This window comes from Dendrobates tinctorius, unplaced genomic scaffold, assembly GCF_039654945.1.
Source record: "Dendrobates tinctorius isolate UK_male_01 unplaced genomic scaffold, ASM3965494v1 ptg000029l, whole genome shotgun sequence".
Lineage (NCBI taxonomy): Eukaryota > Metazoa > Chordata > Amphibia > Anura > Dendrobatidae > Dendrobates > Dendrobates tinctorius.
The window spans coordinates 36,341,353-36,359,608 of record NW_027361697.1 but is presented as its reverse complement, the minus strand read 5'-3'; the positions used below and the strand labels follow the sequence as shown (position 1 = coordinate 36,359,608).

General features: G+C 43.5%; 1 protein-coding gene across 5 annotated transcripts in view; it reads left to right on the top strand.

Annotated features, from left to right (window-relative positions):
* Nucleotides 1-11,669, top strand: part of LOC141085939 (carboxyl-terminal PDZ ligand of neuronal nitric oxide synthase protein-like) — a 123,644-nt gene extending 111,975 nt beyond the window's left edge. For all 5 annotated transcript variants that reach the window (XM_073571601.1, XM_073571602.1, XM_073571600.1 and 2 more), the window contains one exon: nucleotides 839-11,669. In XM_073571601.1, the coding sequence (XP_073427702.1) occupies nucleotides 839-1,358 (520 nt within the window). In that variant the 3' untranslated portion in view covers nucleotides 1,359-11,669. The remainder of the gene's footprint in view (nucleotides 1-838) is intronic.
* Nucleotides 11,670-18,256: the final 6,587 nt, after the last annotated feature.

The window sequence follows — 18,256 nt, the reverse complement described above, 5'->3', positions numbered from 1 at the left end:
AGCCTTTTAGGAGGTTTAAAAATGTAGCAGCAATTTTTCATTTTTTCAAGGAAATGTACAAAATTTATTTTTTTGAGGGACCTATCCAGGTTTGAAGTGACTTTAGGGGTCCTATATATTGGAAAACCCCAAGCGTGATACCATTTTAAAAACTGCACCCCCTGACATATTGAAAACTGCTGTCAGGTAGTTTATGCCTTCAGGTGATTTTCAGGAATTAATGCAAAGTGGTATAGCCGGAGTGAAAAAGTGTTTGTTTACCACCTAAATGTTGCTAACTTCTGAACTGACCGCTATATCCGGGAGACTCTAAGGCCGCTATTTGGCCATGAACTGCTATGGCAAACATCAGGATCACAGAATCATGATCTCAGTGTATCAATTAGATTAAAATGCAAGCCCCCACAATCTTTTAACCATTTATTTGATGTAGTCACTTTTGACAGCAGCAACTAAGGGGTTAAACAGATATGGACGGTGCCAACACAGATCATTTGTGAAACAAGAAGTTGTCAGATATAGTGGACAGCCAACAGCTGCTGGATTGTCACCTGTATGGGGATGATATTCTCTTATATCTCAGGTCAGTATATATACATATTGGCGGTCTTGAAGGGGATAATTATTAAGGAAAAGATCGACAAAAACAATCATCCATCGCTTCAAGGCAGTTCTTCGAACCCGGCTTTACGGATATGACTTGGAGACATTGAACAGTAACTGCTGTGTAAACATGTTCTGAATTTGACATTGGTTGTGTTTTACCCGCAGATTTATTTTCATTCGATTGCTAGTTGTTGAGTTAAAACATTGACCAATTTTCTGTCAATGATTACAGATCCAAGCTTGTGGAGAGTTTCCCCCGACTTGACCCACCACCACCAGTAATAAAGAAGAGAGTTTCCAGAGCTTTGAAGACCACTCAAGACATGATGATCTCTTCCAACCCTGTACTGAGCAGTCCAGAAAAGCCGGTTATGTCTACGGCCGTCAGCTTGGATTTAGCAGTTGTCACTTCTGAACATGTTGGTGAAATTAACGATCTTCACTCGCCCAACAGCCTACAAGATAAACTGACAAATGGACTAGCTGAAGCTGATGTTTCAGTGTCTACAGAGAACCAAAATGAAGCCTTTCCTGAGACTGCTCTGTCTGTCCCTGACCTTATTCACAAGGAATCTCCTGACACAAACCTCAGGGAATCATCTCACAACTCCGACAAAAAAGGAGTGAAGTCCTGCATCAGCCAGGAAGACCTCACAGAAGAGCAGGCCAATCATTCCAACTGGAGTTCTTGGCCGAGAAGAACAACTCTAGATAATGAGGGTCCTCATCCAGACCTTCTGTCATTTGAGTAGAATATACATATATTTTTTAGAACATTTTAATAGTCTCATCACTGGATACTAAAGTTGGTTTTGGCGATCTGCTCAGCCTGGCTCATAGCTGGTTATAGGCAACATTAATGAGGCTCAGATAGACAATATATAGATTCTGCTGACACCTTGCTAATTAATGGTGGGAAATATGTGTAACTTCCAGCTAATGTCTCTGTTTCATGATGAGTTAATTGCACATAGTGATAGAATAGGGTTCAGAGACTTCTTAGGGTCAATCGAAGTGCAAATTGTCAAACATTTTATGTTCTTCAACCAGCCTAGCCATAGTGTTCTTCAACCAGCCTAGCCATAGTGTTCTTCAACCAGCCTAGCCATAGTGTTCTTCAACCAGCCTAGCCATAGTGTTCTTCAACCAGCCTAGCCATAGTGTTCTTCAACCAGCCTAGCCATAGTGTTCATCAACCAGCCTAGCCATACTGTTCATCAACCAGCCTAGCCATAGTGTTTTTGGAACGTTTCTAGTGCACTACACCCTCAAATTTGCAATATGTAGTAGTTGCAAGGTGTCGGAATCGCAACTAATGGGGATTTATCAAAGCTAGTGCAAAACGAGAGTGGATTACCGTAATTGTTCACAACCACCAATGAGATTTAATTTCTTAATTTTGGGGAATATGATCTCAAACTGGAGTGGCTGCATTGAGCAACGGCTTTGCTTCTCGTTTGATCTAGTAATGACATATCTCCATCATTGTGTGTTACCAGTGAAGGTGCCATCACCAAATTATTCCATCAGTTAGTAGCATGGATTTTTATTTTTCCACATAAAGCTTTGGTTATCACACCAAGACTCGTAAATAATCACTGTGCTGACAGTGTAAGGAGGTTTTCTGTCCATGGAAGGTAGAATATTTCTACAACCTGTAACTTCAGAGAGGAGTTTGTATGGATCGTCCATAAATGTAATATTTTGTTGCAGTTTCAGCATATCCTAGTTTTTTAACAATCTCTATATATTATAATGTCATCTAATATCTGCTCATTTATAAAACTGACATGATATTTGTTATATTTTTTTAGAAACAGAGGACGTATATTCTAGTGTATGGTTATTTAAAGGAGAATCATACTTTTAACACGTAGGGCTTATTATGCAGGACTAAGGCTGTGTTCACATCTCATTAAAGCCTTACATCATGTCATGATTATTCTCCATTGTAGCCTTTGACATATACCGCCATAAAGTGGTGTATGTCGTGCATTTGCCATGCTGTTAAAAAAAAAAAAAAAATGTATAGGGCATGGTGTGTATATATACAGCTCTGGCAAAAATTAAGAGACCACTGCAAAATTTTCAGTTTGTCTGATTTTTCTCTTTATAGGTATATTTTTGAGTAAAATGTAAATTGCTCTTTTATTCTATAAACTACTGACAACATGTCTCCGAATTTCCAAGCCCTAAATTTTGTATTTATTTTGAGAAAATGAGAAATGGTTGAAATGACAAAAAAGCAGTGCTTGCAGACCTCAAATAATGCTAAGAAAACAAGTTCATAATCATTTAGAAACCACAATACTAATGTTTTACCTCAGGAAGAGTTCAGAAGTCAATATTTTGTGGAATATCCGTGATTTTTTAATCACAGCTTTCATGCGTCTTGGCATGCTTTCCATCAGTCTTTCACACTGCTTTTGGGTGACCTTATGCCACTCCTGGTATAAAAATGTAATCAGTTCTTCTTTGATGGCTTGTGACTATACATATTCCTCTTGATTACCGTATATACTCGTGTATAAGCCGACCCGTGTATAAGCCAACCCCCCTAATTTTGCCACAAAAAACTGGCAAAACTTATTGACTCGCGTACTAGGGTGGAAAATGCAGCAGCTACTGGTAAATTTCAAAAATAAAAATAGATACCAGTAAAAGTAAAATTACTAGAGACATCAGTAGGTTAAATGTTTTTGAATATCCACATTGAATCAAGAGTCCCATATAATGCTCCATACAGTTCATGATGGGCCCCATAAGATGCTCCATAAAATAATATGCCCCATATAATGTTCCATAAAGGTTATGGCCCCATAAGATGCTCCATAGATTATGCCCCCATAAAATGCTCCATAGATTATGCCCTCATATGCTGCTCCATAGAATATGCCCCGATATGCTGCTCCATAGATTATGCCCCCATATGCTGCTCCATAGAATATGCCCCCATATACTGCCCCATAGAATATGTCCTAAATGCTGCTCCATAGACTATGCCCCCATATGCTGCTCCATAGACTATGCCCCCATATGCTGCCCCATAGAGTATGGCCCCATATGTTGCCCCCATATGCTGCTGCAAAAAAAAAATGCCATACTCGCCTCTCCTGCTCAGGACCCGGCACCTGAGATATTCACCTGTCCGAGGTCCATCGCTGCTCACCGCTGTCTGCTGCATCCTGTGTCAGTGACTGTTCAGCCCTCTGCTGCCTAAACTTCACTGACAGGACACAGCAGTGAGTAGCGATAGGACAGGTGAATATCGCTATAATTACCCCTTTCTGGTGCGGTCTCCCTTGCCTTCAGCGGTCACGTGATACTGCTCATTACACTCATGAATATGCGCATATTCATGAGTTTAATGAACGGTACCACGTGACCACTGAAGGCAGGGGGGCTGCAGAGACGGCAACAGGGGGGGTAAGTATGATCTCTGACACCCCCGCCGACCACCAGGTATATGACTCGTGTATAAGCCGAGGGGGGGGGGGGGGGGGGAGACTTTCAGCCCAAAAAAATGGGCTGAAAATCTTGGCTTATACACGAGTATATACGGTATATTCCAGAGGTTTTCAATGGGGTTCAGGTCTGGAGATTGGGCTGGCCATGACAGGGATTTGATGTGGTGGTCCTTCATCCACACATTGATTAACCTAGCTGTGTGGCATGGCGCACTGTCCTTTTGGAAAAAACAGTCCTCAGAGTTGGGGAACATTGCCTCAGCAGAAGGAATCAACTGTTTTTCCAGGATAACCTTGTATGCAGCTTGATTCATACGTCCTTCGTGAAGATTAACCTGCCCAATTCCAGCCTTGCTAACATCACCAGATCATCACCGATCCTCCACCAAATTTCACAGTGGGTGCAAAACACTGTGGCTTGTACGCCTCTCCAGGTCTCTGTCTAACCAATAGACGACCAGGTATTGGGCAAAACTGAAAATAAGACTCATCAGAGATTACCTTACTCCAGTCCTCTATGGTCCAATCCGTATGGTCTTTGGCAAACTTCAGCCTAGCTCTCCTTTGCTTCTCATTGATGAAAGGCTTTTTGCTAGCTTTACATGACTTGAGCCCTGTCTAGAAGCCTGTTACGAACTGTTCTTGCGGTGCACTTCACCCCAGCTGCCATTCCTTTTGTAGGTCACTTGATGTCATCTTGTGGTTGCTGAGTGACATTCGAAAAAGATGACGGTCTCTGCCGGTCTGCAGCTTCGTTGTCCCTCAATGACTGCTGCTTGACCTTGTTGTAATGGACTGCCATCTTAGAAATTTTAAGGATGGAGGCAACAAGACGCTTACTGTATCCCTCTGCTAGTAAAGCCAGAATTGAGCCCTTCTTTTCCTCACTCAAGACTTTTCTTTTCAACTCCTTTGGCATGGTTAAAAGTTATTTTTTTCATTCCTATTAATTTTGGGATATCACTAGCACTTATTTTGCCATCCAGCTTGTCCTATTGCATGAGGATTGTGAACACCACAGCAGGGTTTTCTACACTTTCCTTCGTTAAATAAGATTTGGTTCAGGTGATCACCTAATCAGAGGCACATTAAGTAGAATGAGGTGTACTCTGGTTGGAATTCACCACTGGAATGGAATGGCTGTCAGACATGTAGAGAAGATGATTTTTTATAAAACTGTGCAGTGGTCTCTTAATTTTTGATATATATATATATATATATATATATATATATATATATATATATATATATGTGTAAAAAATAGGAACAGCACAAAATACCTTAAAGCAGTGCACGCTTTCAAACACTTTTTTTAAACTCTGACCCAGTCTATAGGGAAAATCAATCTCCAATGCTTTCAAAACTGTTTGAAAAAAAAGTATGCTTGTATGTACCACGTTGATGGAGGCCAAAATGACAATGAATAAGGGTATATAGCTATGTTCTGTGTAAGCGCCAGCAGCTCTCCCGAGATGTGGACGCAGCCTGTGTCGTTGACTGCGCGCCCCGTTTCATGTACGCAGCTTCTTACATTGATCTCATGGTAAGAAGATTAGAAAGTTTTTCTATTTTTATATTGGTGAATGGATTTATATTCCTTATGAGTCGTCTCCCATGATTTGTGTTACAGAGTCTGATACATTTCACCCCAGCTGTATACCCTATGTCTGATCTTTCCGTGCTTGTTGGGTTCAGGGAGGATCGCTGTATATGGAAAGCCTCAGTGGTTTCGGGATCAGCCTGTGTTTCCCTGCACATAATAATTGCTCATTTTTTATTCTGTATCTTTTATCCAAATTGAAAAGTAGAAAATGTTTTAAATCCATGTAACTGTGATTGATTGTTTCTATGATAAATGGACCGGCCCGGTCTCCGCACATAAATGTTCCTGTTTGTATGATGAAGGATTATACAGTGTTCACACAGACACTTTGTATATATTTCTAACCATTGTCCAGATCTCCGCTTGCTGTCATTCATTAGGATCCTTCCAGTAGATCCAATCCTTTCCTGATCCCCTGTTAGACACAGAACTATATATATATATATATATATATATATATATATATATATATATATATATATGTTCGCCATGGAGCTATTCGATAACAGGAAGCAGAGATCTTGAAAAACACCAGGAATTGATATGTGTTGAAACATCCATCTGTGCTGATTTACATCTTCTCACTGCTGTATCTTGACCTCATGTTTAGTGTGAATGAATGGTATTTTATGACCTTAGTGTCACTTTTTACGTTATTATAGTTATGATTGCCCGTTTTATCTGGTTTGATTCCAAGGGTTATTCCGAACATTGCCAGTTATCGCCTTTCCCCGATAGGTGATGCCTTACTAATTGGTGGAGGCTCAACCACATGGACCCGCGCCAATCCCGAGGCTCTGAAATGCACGGTCTCGGCTTCATTCATTGATTGTGGTTGCCGACAAAGCAAATGAATGAAGCGCTCTTTTCCGACAGGTCATTTCAGAGCCCTGGTCTCTGGATTATTGAGGTCCTAAAGTTCAGATCCTCACTAATCAGCTATTTATCAGCGATTCTGTGGACAGGCGATACCTTGCAAGATTGGGAATAACAAACAATGAAGGTACGATGAATCCACTAGTCAGTTTTCTGGAGGCAGTTTTAAAGCCATATTCCCATCTCCAAGATCCTATCCCAATATGTAGTAGGTGTAATAATATTAGCAAATACCTCCACAATTAGAAATGTAGTTCTTCTGATTTTCTATGTTTACCCCATGTGGAGGGCATTGCTCAAGCTTAGGTCTTCATGGTTACACACACTAATATAGTGCCAGTGGTCGTAACCATGGATACCAAAGATACTGCAATGTCCTTCACATGGGGTAAGCGACATAGCGAATCTGAAGAACTATACTACATTTCTAATTGGAGGTATTTCCTAATAATATTATTATTACACCTCCTACATATTGGGATAGGATGTTGAAGATGGGAATACCACTTTAAGATACCATTATCACCGCAAAATTGTATATTTCACTTAAAAGGAATCTGTCACCAGGTTTTTGCTGATTTAGCGAGAGAGACACTGATTCCTGTTATGTATATCATACTGGGTGCTGCAGTTTTGATTAAAAACTATTTTCTCTGCAGCAGATTTACCAGTTCTCTGTCTAACCTCGCCCACACCTCTGACAGCTTTCGGCTTCTGCACAGTATACACAGAAATCTGCCAATCCCTGGTGGGGGCGGAGTTAGACTAAATGGCAGCCGTCCTCTACTGATAATCTCCTGCAGATAAATCTGATTTTTTTTTAAATATAAAAAAAGAAGCTTAGTAAGTGTAGTGACACATCACTGGAATCAGGCTCTCTGCCCCTACTTTTTGTTGCTCTCCATTTAGGTAGCAAAATCCCGTTGACAGATTCCCTTTAAAACGAATAAACATTATTTGAAGGAAGTTGCTCCTCAATTGCACCAATTTTGTGTGGTGTGAGACTTGCCTTATGCTTCTGTGCCTCTGTATACTAATGTGCCTTTTATACTGTGTGGCTATCTCTCCAGACCTGAATGTAATGTATAGTGGTTGCTATGGCTATAAGAACCATGTAAGCAAATGTATCACTGTATTTCTACCTGAACCTGTAGTTTGAGTGGCGGTCTACCCTACACCCTTCTTTACTTAGGAATAGTGATGACCTTATCCGCCATGCTCAGGTGCTAATCGAGCGTCTTCCGTGTGCTCGAATACTATGTTCGCGTCCCCGTGCCTGCATGTCTCAGATCTACCTCTCTGGCCTAGATGTCACCTCTCTGCTGTCCAGAATCCCGGAGTGTTTATCAGGCATATCCTCCTTTTTCACCTCTCGCTTCCTAAAACTCAACGTAGACAAAACTGAACTCATTATCTTTCCTCCATCTCACGTATCTTCCCTATCCGATCTATCTATTATGGTAAACGGCATCACGTTCTCTCCAGCACCTGAAATCCGCTGCCTCGGAGTAACTCCCGACTCTGCCCTGTCCTTCAAATCGCATGTCCAATCTCTTGCCACCTCCTGTCGCCTCCAACTCAAAAATATTTCCAGAATCCGTCCGTTCCTCAGTCCTCAATCTACTAAAACTCTTGTACATGCCCTCATCTCCCACCTTGACTACTGCAACACTCTCCTTTGTGGCCTCCCTGCTAACTCTTGCACCACTCCAGTCTGTCCTCAGTTCTGCTGCCCGACTAATCCACCTCTCTCCTCGCTACTCCCCTGTCTCTCCCCTCTGCAAATCCCTCCACTGGCTCCCAATTCCATAACGAATCGTTCAAACTACTAAGGCTGGTTTCACATTTGCGCTTTTGTGCGCAGCGCATCGTGCGCACCCGTGCGCATGCGCACTGCGCACCTATGTTTAACATGACGTGCGCATGTTTTTGCACACACTTGCGTTTTCGTGCGCATGCGTTTTTTTGTCTTTTGCGCCAGGTGCGCCAGACGCAACATGTTGGATTTTTTGGTGCGCCCTGTCTCGGCAAAAAAACGCATGCGCACGCTTGCGCACGGAATGCGCAAAAACAACACATTGAAGTCTATGGTAACGCATGCGTGCGCATGGTCTTGCGCACGGTTGCGTTTTTTTACGCATGCGTTTTTGAGTGAAACAAGTCTAGAATGTTCTCTAGACAATGGAAAAAACGTCACACTTAAAAACGCATGCGCATAAAAAACGCCAACGCATGCAAAAAACGCATGTAAAACGCAAACAACGCTGCGGTTTTTTTTCACATCAGCGTGCGCATGACGTTAAAAAAACGCGCGTTTGTTTTGCGTTTTTCTTTGCGTTTTTTATGCGCCCGATGCGCTGCGCAAAAAAACGCTAATGTGAAACTAGCCTAACACTGACCTACAAAGCCATCCACAACCTGCCCCCCCCCCTATGTTTCCGAACTAATCTCCCAATATCTTCCCTCACGTAATATTCGATCCTCCCAAGACCTCCTACAATCCTCCACACTTATTCGTTCCTCACACAACCGCCTACAAGATTTCACCCGAATATCCCCTATCCTCTGGAATTCCGTGCCTCAACACGTCCGATTATCCACCACCCTCGGATCCTTCAAACGGAACCTGAAAACCCATCTTTTCAGGAAAGCTTACTGCCTACAATGACCATTCTGCCGCCTCACCACCACCCGAGCTGCCGCCTCCTCACCACCAGAGCTGCTGCACCCCCGACCTGCTGTCTCTTCCCCGCTATCCCGTAGAATGTAAGTCTGCAAGGACAGGGTCCCCTCCCCTCTGTACCAGTCCGTCACTGTAAATTTGTTTACTGTTAATGATATCTATAACTTTGTATGTAACCCCCTTCTCATGTACAGCACCATGGAATTAATCCCACTATATAAATAATAATGTCTTGCGGCTGTTCAACAGCCACAACACATGCAAGGATTGCCAGTTTGTTAGGTAATCCCTCCATGTGTTGCGTTGTTGAACAGTCAGGAGACATGGGGATGCGAACATAGTATTTGAGCACGCGGAAGACTCAGTTAGCACCCAAGCATGGCGGATGACGCCTTATCCCAGCTCTCTCGATCATCACTACTTGGGAATGTTATTTTTCTGATTCCAGCCCACAACTTTTTAGCCGAGCACCGCTTGTGGTTCTACTATCATGATGCTGTGTACGGGGTGAGCTCAACATACATACAGGCACTTCTCACAAAATTAGAATATCAAAAAGTGAATTTATTTCAGTTCTTCATTACAAAAAGTGAAACTCATATAGTCATTACGGAGTGATCTATTTCATGTGTTTATTTCTGTTAATGTTGATGATTATGGCTTACAGCCAATGAAAACCCAAAAGTCATTATCTCAGTAAATTAGAATACTTTATAACACCGGCTTGAAAAATGATTTTAAAATCCGAAGTGTTGGCCTACTGAAATGTATGTTCAGTAAATGCACTCAATACTTGGTCGAGGCTCTTTTAGAATAAATTACTGCATCAATGCGGCGGGGCATGGAGACGATCAGCCTGTGGCACTGCTGAGGTGTTATGGAAGCCCAGGTTGCTTTGATAGCAGCCTTCAGCTCGTCTGCATTGTTGGGTCTGGTGTTTATCACCTTCCTCTTGACAATACCCTATAGATTCTCTATGGGGTTAAGGTCAGGCGAGTTTGCTGACCAATCAAGCACTGTGATACTGTTGTTTTTACACCAGGTACTGGTACTTTTGGCAGTGTGGACAGGTGCCAAGTCCTGATGGAGAATGAAATTTCCATCTCCAAAAAGCTTTACAGCAGAGGGAAGAATGAAGTGCTCTAAAATTTCCTGGTAGACGGCTGCACTGACTTTCGACTTGATAAAACACAGTGGACCTTCACCAGCAGATGACATGGCTCCCCAAACCATCACTGATTGTGGAAACTTCACACTAGTCCTCAAGCAGCTTGGACTGTGGTCTCTCCACTCTTCCTCCAGACTCTAGGACCTTGATTTCCAAGCTCTAGTGTGAAGTTTGAAAACACATCCTTATATGCTAAGATTACGTCTTTGTAAAAACAATCCTTGTGATTTACTGAAAGATGTTGCTTTTTTATATTGGGCAAAAGGAAATGCTGTCATTGTTGTCATAGTAACTTAACATTCCATGTAATCTCGGGGAAGTGCAGACGCAGCGGGTGAGGCCGAAATATTAGTCATTTACACAGCGGCCTCCATGTCCCTTTTTCCTTTAAGTGAATCATAGCGCTGCAATCATCTGATGAGATCGGTCTCGCCCAGTACGTTGTATGCATCTAACCAGAGTAAGGCTAGTTTCACATTTGCGTTTCAGGGCGCAGCGACGGCCGCTGCTAAGCCCCGCGCCCCCTCCGATAGCTCCGCCTCCGGGCGCATGACGCTGCATGCGTCCCCTATCTTTATCACTGAGGACGCAGGCCGTGCGCAGTATGCGTTTGACGGCGCCTGCGTCCTTTCGACGGTGCGCCGAGCGCAACCAAATTGCAACAGGTTGCGTTTGGCGCTGGTCGGCGCACCATCAAAAGGACGCAGGCGCCGCCAAAACGCATACTGCGCACGGCCTGTGTCCTCGGTGATAAAGATAGGGGCCGCATGCGCCATGCGCTCGGAGGGGGCACGGCAGGGGGCGGGGCTTAGCAGTGGCCGTCGTTGCGCCCTGAAACGCAAATGTGAAACTAGCCTTACACTATTGTTCAGTCTCTTTACATTTCAGGCTAAAAGTAGCGATTGTAGCAAACTGCAGAGATGGGCAACTGTCCGGAAACTACGATGAAACTCCATGGACACCTCACAGGGGAGAGTCTGTGGTTATGCATTTCAGGAGTGGTCCTATTTAAAGGTCACTGATATCATCTTGGCAATGATTCATTAATGACTTTTCAGAAATAATTGGTTAATAAGGACAGTAGTTGCCTCGTCGCCTTATATAAAAATCCACGAGACAGCTAGTTTCTTTGCTGATCTGTAAGATTGTCCTCTGCACATAGGCTGCGATTATTCTTGACATGGCTTGTCCTGTTTACACGGGGCAATGCGCCGCCAAGAACAGTGATGTTTTTGTGGAATTAAAAAGATAATTTCACCAAATGAACGCGCTTCTTCCTCGTTTTTTTCAGGGGATTGTCAGCCTCTTTAGACTGCAAGATTGTCTTATAGTATAAAGCCCACCATAGACGGCAGTTGGCTAAACTATGCTTTGGTCAATTGTTTGGCCAACAGCCATCTTGCCCGTCTCTCTTACACGCTTGGCCGAGCTCTCTTGCGTTGGTACCTACATTCTTGCCTCAGGACTGTAACCTTTCCAAAGTACCAAATATTGAAGAGACCGACATATCAATCTATAATCTTACCTATGTGGAATTCCAGATTCCCATGAGCAATGACTGAGGAAGGCAGTGGTGGAGATGGTTCTATCAGAAGAAATATATTTTTTGAGGAGTGATTGGTGAAACAAATTGTGGATCTTGAAAGTGGTTGGCAAAGCAAGGTGAAAAGCTACTGGAATGACAACGGCAACTTTCTTACAGAGGGCCGATGAATCCAGGTCCCAGTTTCCAAGAAGGAGCCTTAAACTTCATGTCATTCGAGGACATCCACACCAAATCACCAACACTCAGGTCCGGACCCACCAAGTGTCTCCGATCAGCCAAACTCCTGTTTGGACCCCAACTGCCTCAAGTTAATAAGAACACCTTGCCACACTGATGTAATAGATGAAGAGAAACATTCCACCCCAGGTACACCTGAAGGACGATTCATATTGAAGGTGGAGAATGGATGAAAACCATCTGCCCCAAAAAATGGGGACTTGCCAGTAGATGAATGAAAACTGCTATTCACAGCAAACTCGGGGGTAAATAAGAAAACCAATCCTCCTGATTTTCAGAAACAAAGCACTGAAGATATGTCTCAAGATTATGGTTCATTCACTCAGTTTGCCCATTAGTCTGTGAATGAAAGGCGAAAGAAAATTAAAGATGGCTTCTGCACCCGTGGCCGCATCGGCAGTACTAGAACTGTTACCCGAGACCTGTGTGTCTAATCTGTCCCAATGGCCATCCTGTCTACACAGTCTGAATCTGTCCTAGTGGCCGTCCCGCCCTGTCTAGGAATCTGGATTAATGACTTAGACCTGTGGGGTCAGCTGCTACTGCTGGACACCGCCCTTGAGTGGCATCTGACAGTGTCTTCGGCACGCTCGAAGAATATGTTCAAGTCGCCGCACCTGCATATCTCGTGGCTATTAGGCGAGCCCCTGCATGTGTTGCGGCTGTCTAACAGGCAATCCATCCATGTGTTACAGCTACGAGACATGCAGGTGCGGGGACTCGAAGTTATTTTCCTAGCGCTGAAGACACTCAATTAGCACCAGAGCATGCTCAGATATCACCTTATCCCACCACGTTCGCTCATCACTACCTCGTAACAGTCTCTTCAAAGGAAAAAAGTACTGCAAGCTCTCAAGTCTGTGTCGGGAAAAGATTTGTCAATTTTCACCCATGTTGGTTTTAGATAGAAAAATAATCTTTTTGAAATTTGGAAAACTTTGAAAAATGATCAGATTCTTGCCCCATGTCACACTCTGGCTGTGGCTTTGTGCTCTATCATAAAAATAAAAAAAAAAACTTGTGCAAAATGACATTTCAAAACATAATCTTAAAAAAACAATCTGTCCATTGGCCACGGATTACAGTCCTGTCCCCCGCACACTCAGATGGAGGTAACTTGTTTTCCTACGAGGCACCGGCTCTAATTTAGAGAATGTTCAGAATGATCTCATGGCTATAGGAAATCTGCCAACAATTACTAACCTCTTCCCTTGGCTCCAGCTACAACAACCTTTCCTCTACTTTTCAGGGGTAAAGCACATGGTTCTCATTAGGACGGATCCTGCGGAGTATGTTGCAGTGTGCAGTCCTGCCTATACCACCTCCCATGTCACATCTTTGCAGATTTTATATTTAATTCCATGTTTTTTGCCCTAGAGGAAATGAATTTAATCAGATTCATAGTATTATGTTAGAGACAAAATGTTACCAATACTAACTTTGAATTTGTACCCCCAGATAGTAGCGCCATCGTCAGCGGGTCAGTCCACATTTCATCCTAGCACAAGACTTAGTATTTCCCCCCCCCCCCCATGACTAGTGCAGACAATTCGATTGGCTCAGAGGTCATGTCCCTGTAGAATGTGCAAGTAAACAGTGCAGGGATTGGCTGCATCGGTCACATGCTCTATTTCTAGAGGTCACCGCTGCAGCCTGTCACGGACTGGGGCAGTGGTTGCATAGTTGAGTGCATTTTGCTATTTTTTTTTTTTTTCAACCCTGTCACTATCGGAAGCAACAGAAAGGTTATTCATGGAAAACGTTTTGAAAATCATTGACACAGAGGTTTACTTACATTTTCTCCATCTGTGAATATTTCCTCAATGTCTTCAATAAAATGCAAAACTTGTCCACCTTCAGGTTTATTGGCTTAGTTATTGTCATCAAACTCACAATTTGTGACAAACCCAATTCCACCACATTTTAGATCTGCGGGCTGTATTGCCCTCATGGGATATATGGTCAGGGGTCGTCTTCATGAGACAATGCAAAACCATCACCTGCTCCTGATGAAGAGAGCACTGGCTTGTCAGGCTGTAAAGATTCAGGAAGCAATACAGTCTCCCCTCGCCCTGACATCTGCGCTCCAACCGACCAGACATTGCGCAAACAGGAGCTTATAGAAAAGGAAGTCTGCAGCATTCACATCCCCTTACTATATGCCGGTGGTATTAGTGAGAGTTCAGTACCATCTGCTACCTTTGAAGTTCTTATGGTGGCTCAGTGGTTAGTACTGCAGCCTCGCAGTGCTGGGGTCCTGGGTTCAAGTCCCACCAAGGGCAACATCTGCAAAGAGTTTGCATGTTCTCCCCATGTATGTCTGGGTTTCCTCCTTCACTCTAAAGACATAGAGATAGGGAATTTTGATTGTGAGCTCCATTGGGGACAGTGAAGTCTGTAAAGCGCTGCAGAATATGATGGCGCTATATACCGTAAGCAAAGTATAATAATTCTGGAAAACCCCTATAATGACATTTTTGCTTACAATTTAGTAGTTATCACCTTTCCACGGGATAAGTGATACTTCTGGATTAATGGGGGTCCGAGAGCTAGAACAGGGCACTACAATCTCTAGTATTAGGCCTCCTTCACACGTCCGCATATTTCTGGTACTGGAAAACCCAGTACCGGTGTCATCCCTGTGCCACATACCGGAATAGAAATAACAGCTTTTTAGGCGTTAGATGTGCATAGAGAGGGATAGATATATACAATGTTTTGCATGTGTAGCTTACTGTACATGTCTTACGCGAATAAATTAATTTAAAAAATGACCTGAGGTCCCCCCCCATTTTTGATAACCAGCAAAGGTAAAGCAGATAGCTGTGAGCTGATATAATGAGGCTGGGAAGGGCCTAAAAATACCAGCCGGCAGCCACTCCAGAAATGATACATCACATTAGATAATACAATTCTGGGGCTTTGCTGTGACTTCCCGACTGCCCTCGTGCGCTGGTAATCGGGGTAATGGTAGATGGGGTTGATGTCAGCTGTGATGTGTCAAAATAAACAGCTGGTATTAGCAATGGAGAGGTATCTATCAGATACCCCCATTACTGACCAAGTAATAAAAAAGCCCACAACCCATACACTTTTATTTGAATAAACACTCCACCACATTTTCCCCGATTCACCAATATAAAAAAAAAACAACATGCAGGTCCCCGACATTGTACACCAAATCAGACTTAGTCCATAAATGGAAACCTGAAAACCATGAAATAAAAACAAGACACTGCCCCTTGTTCACCAATTTATAATAATAAAAAAAAATTTCCCACGTAGGTCCAATGTAATCCAGTGTTACCCAAAGCTAGCGAAGGTGAATAGCAGTAACAATTACGCATAGGTGCTGAGTCTCACAGAGGGCAGCGTGACTCGGTGACTCTGATGAGCATTATCGTTACGGACGGCACCGCTGTTGAGAGCTGTAGGGTCTTGCCGAGCGCAGCGGAAGACGGTGACTCCGATGAGTGGTGATGTCAGAGCCCGGGGGACTGTGAAGAGCAGTAACGTTACTGCTATCGAGTTGCCAGATTCAGGGATTGCAGGACTACATTGGACCTGTGTGGGAACTGTACAAGGTGCAGTGTTTTGTTTTTATTTCTCTTTTTATGTTTTTCAGGTTTTCAGTTGTGGACTAATGTCGGATTCCCAGGAGTACGGCAGACCAGCAGGTTTTTTGTTTTTTTTTATTTATAAATTGTTGAATCAGGGAAAGTGTCAGGGGAAGTGTTTATGCAAATAGTCTTTTTTTTTTTTTGTGTGTTTTTTTAAAACTAGGGTAGCAATGGAGGGTGTGATAGACACCTCTCCTTTACTAACACTAGGGCTTCATGTCAATGGTGTCTTTTGACAAATCACAGCTGACATTGACCAAGGTTGCCAACTTCCTAAAAAAAAAAAAATTTCTCTGGACAACTGGACACAAATTCATGGATGTTCTAAAATTTTTACGGACGTTTGTCACGCCCTCTAAAGACCACACCCCAAAATGACCAGAATAGGAGCCAGATGAGATACTTAGAATTACATTACAGGACAGGAGAAGCGGTGCAGTGATTTATATCTCTGCACTCCTTTATTACAGTTTGCTCCCCCCCCATGTCCCTCTTTATTACAGTCTGTGCCCCCTATGCACCCCTTTATTACACCAGCTCCCTCAGCTCTGTAGCTGCCACTTGCCGATCACCAGTGCAGCACTCTTCTTCTGTTCCTTCACCAACATTTTGGAGTCTTCTTGTCCCAGGGAAACCATCAAAGCTTGCTGCAGCTTCTAGCTCCTTCCACCCACCTCTGGTCACTTGGCTGTCACGTCAGGTCCTTCAGCTCCACTAGCGTTCAGCACTTCCAGGCTTCCTCTGTGGGGCAGAGCCGCACACTCAGGTCCTGTCACTGGTGTTTATTTACCTCGCAGTGCCATCCATTGAGAACAAGGAGTAGTGAGTGCAGCGGATGGGTCCTGTCCTGTTTGTACTGCTCATGGCATCCTTTTTAGCGCACACGAAGTTTAGGGGTGCGGGAAAAAAAAATCATGGACGGTGCTTTTTTTTTTTTCTGCAGGACAGCAGAGGAAAGGTTGGCAACCCTGCATCAACTCCAATTACCATTAAACTGATTTTCACTGTATCAGGGAAATCCAGAAGAGCTGAGCACAAGGCATCAGAATTGGCATATCTAATATGATGTGCCACCCCTGGGTCGGCTTGTATTTTTAGGTTGGGAAGGGCCCAATAACCATGGACCTTCCCAGCCTGATAATACAAGGCCACAGCTGTCTGCTTTACCTTGGCATTTATTAATAATGGGGGAAACCACACGTCATTCTATCATTTAATTGCTTAATACATATACAGTAAGCTACACCAGTACAGCCCTAATTATTTATCTCGTGGATATCTAACTATCTCCATCTTTGCACAACTTTAAGATCGATACATCTGTCATTTACCATTCCAGTATGTGTCACACTTTGTCCTCAGTGTGCGGGACATATTGTCATCGATGCTGCCAGAAAAAAAAAAAGTCTACATGTGGGTCACACGATCTGTGTGAACACACAAATGTGCGCAGCCCCATAGATTATAATGGGTATGCATGTGTATCCGATACGTGAAAAGAATGACACAACACATACCAGAAACACTGCCATGTGAAGGAGGCCTTGGAAGGGGCGGTAGTGTGCACAGCTCCATTCCTGTTATATAGAACGGCCGAGTGCTGTTATGGTTTTTTTTCCCCAGCAGTCCCCAAAAAGAATGAATGGAGCGGCGGTTGGGCAATCACACTGCCAGCCCATACTTAATGGGATAAAATTGCCCCCTTTGGATGATAGGCATCAGGCCCAGCGGTCTGGACATCTCTTCAACAGATGACCCTTTTTAAATCTACGTTTAGCTTCGATGGCAGCGTCAAGTCTCAAGTAAGCAAAATCAGATATGATGTTCAAGGACAAGGAGAATTTGTGAGACTTGTATTCAGCCCTTAAAATAATACAGCAGCATCTTTTCTGAGAATTGTTTTTTGTTTCCTCCTTTTGGAAATGTATATATTGGGGGCTTCTATTCCCTCTATCAATGGCATATGTCTCTGTTATGCTTCCTTCACACGGCACTCCTCCTACACACACACACACTTATTGCATTCAATGGTGGTGCAGACATCAGGTTTTTTCACACGGATCGTGTGTGTATGAAAAACCCGCAGACTTCCATTTTCTAGCAGCAGCACAGACAAAATGCGGGTGCTCTACTCCACTGGCCCAAGACCGCATGTACCAGGATTCATACCACTGAACGCCTACTCATCTTTTCCCGTGGTCATAATATTACTCAGACAACACAGGGTGAGGGAAAACAATGTGACAATTGAACCAAACAGACAATACTATATAGAACAGTCACAGCAAATACCCAATACGGTTCAAAATTAGTCTCACCTTTCCGCTGACTCGCCAGGATAAGAGCAGCTGCAACTCCAGGCCTTCGAGGGCCAACTACCTCCATCAGTGGCACCCAGTTTTTGGCAAGCACCCACAGAGATGAGGTGACGACAAGCTTAGGAAGCTGAC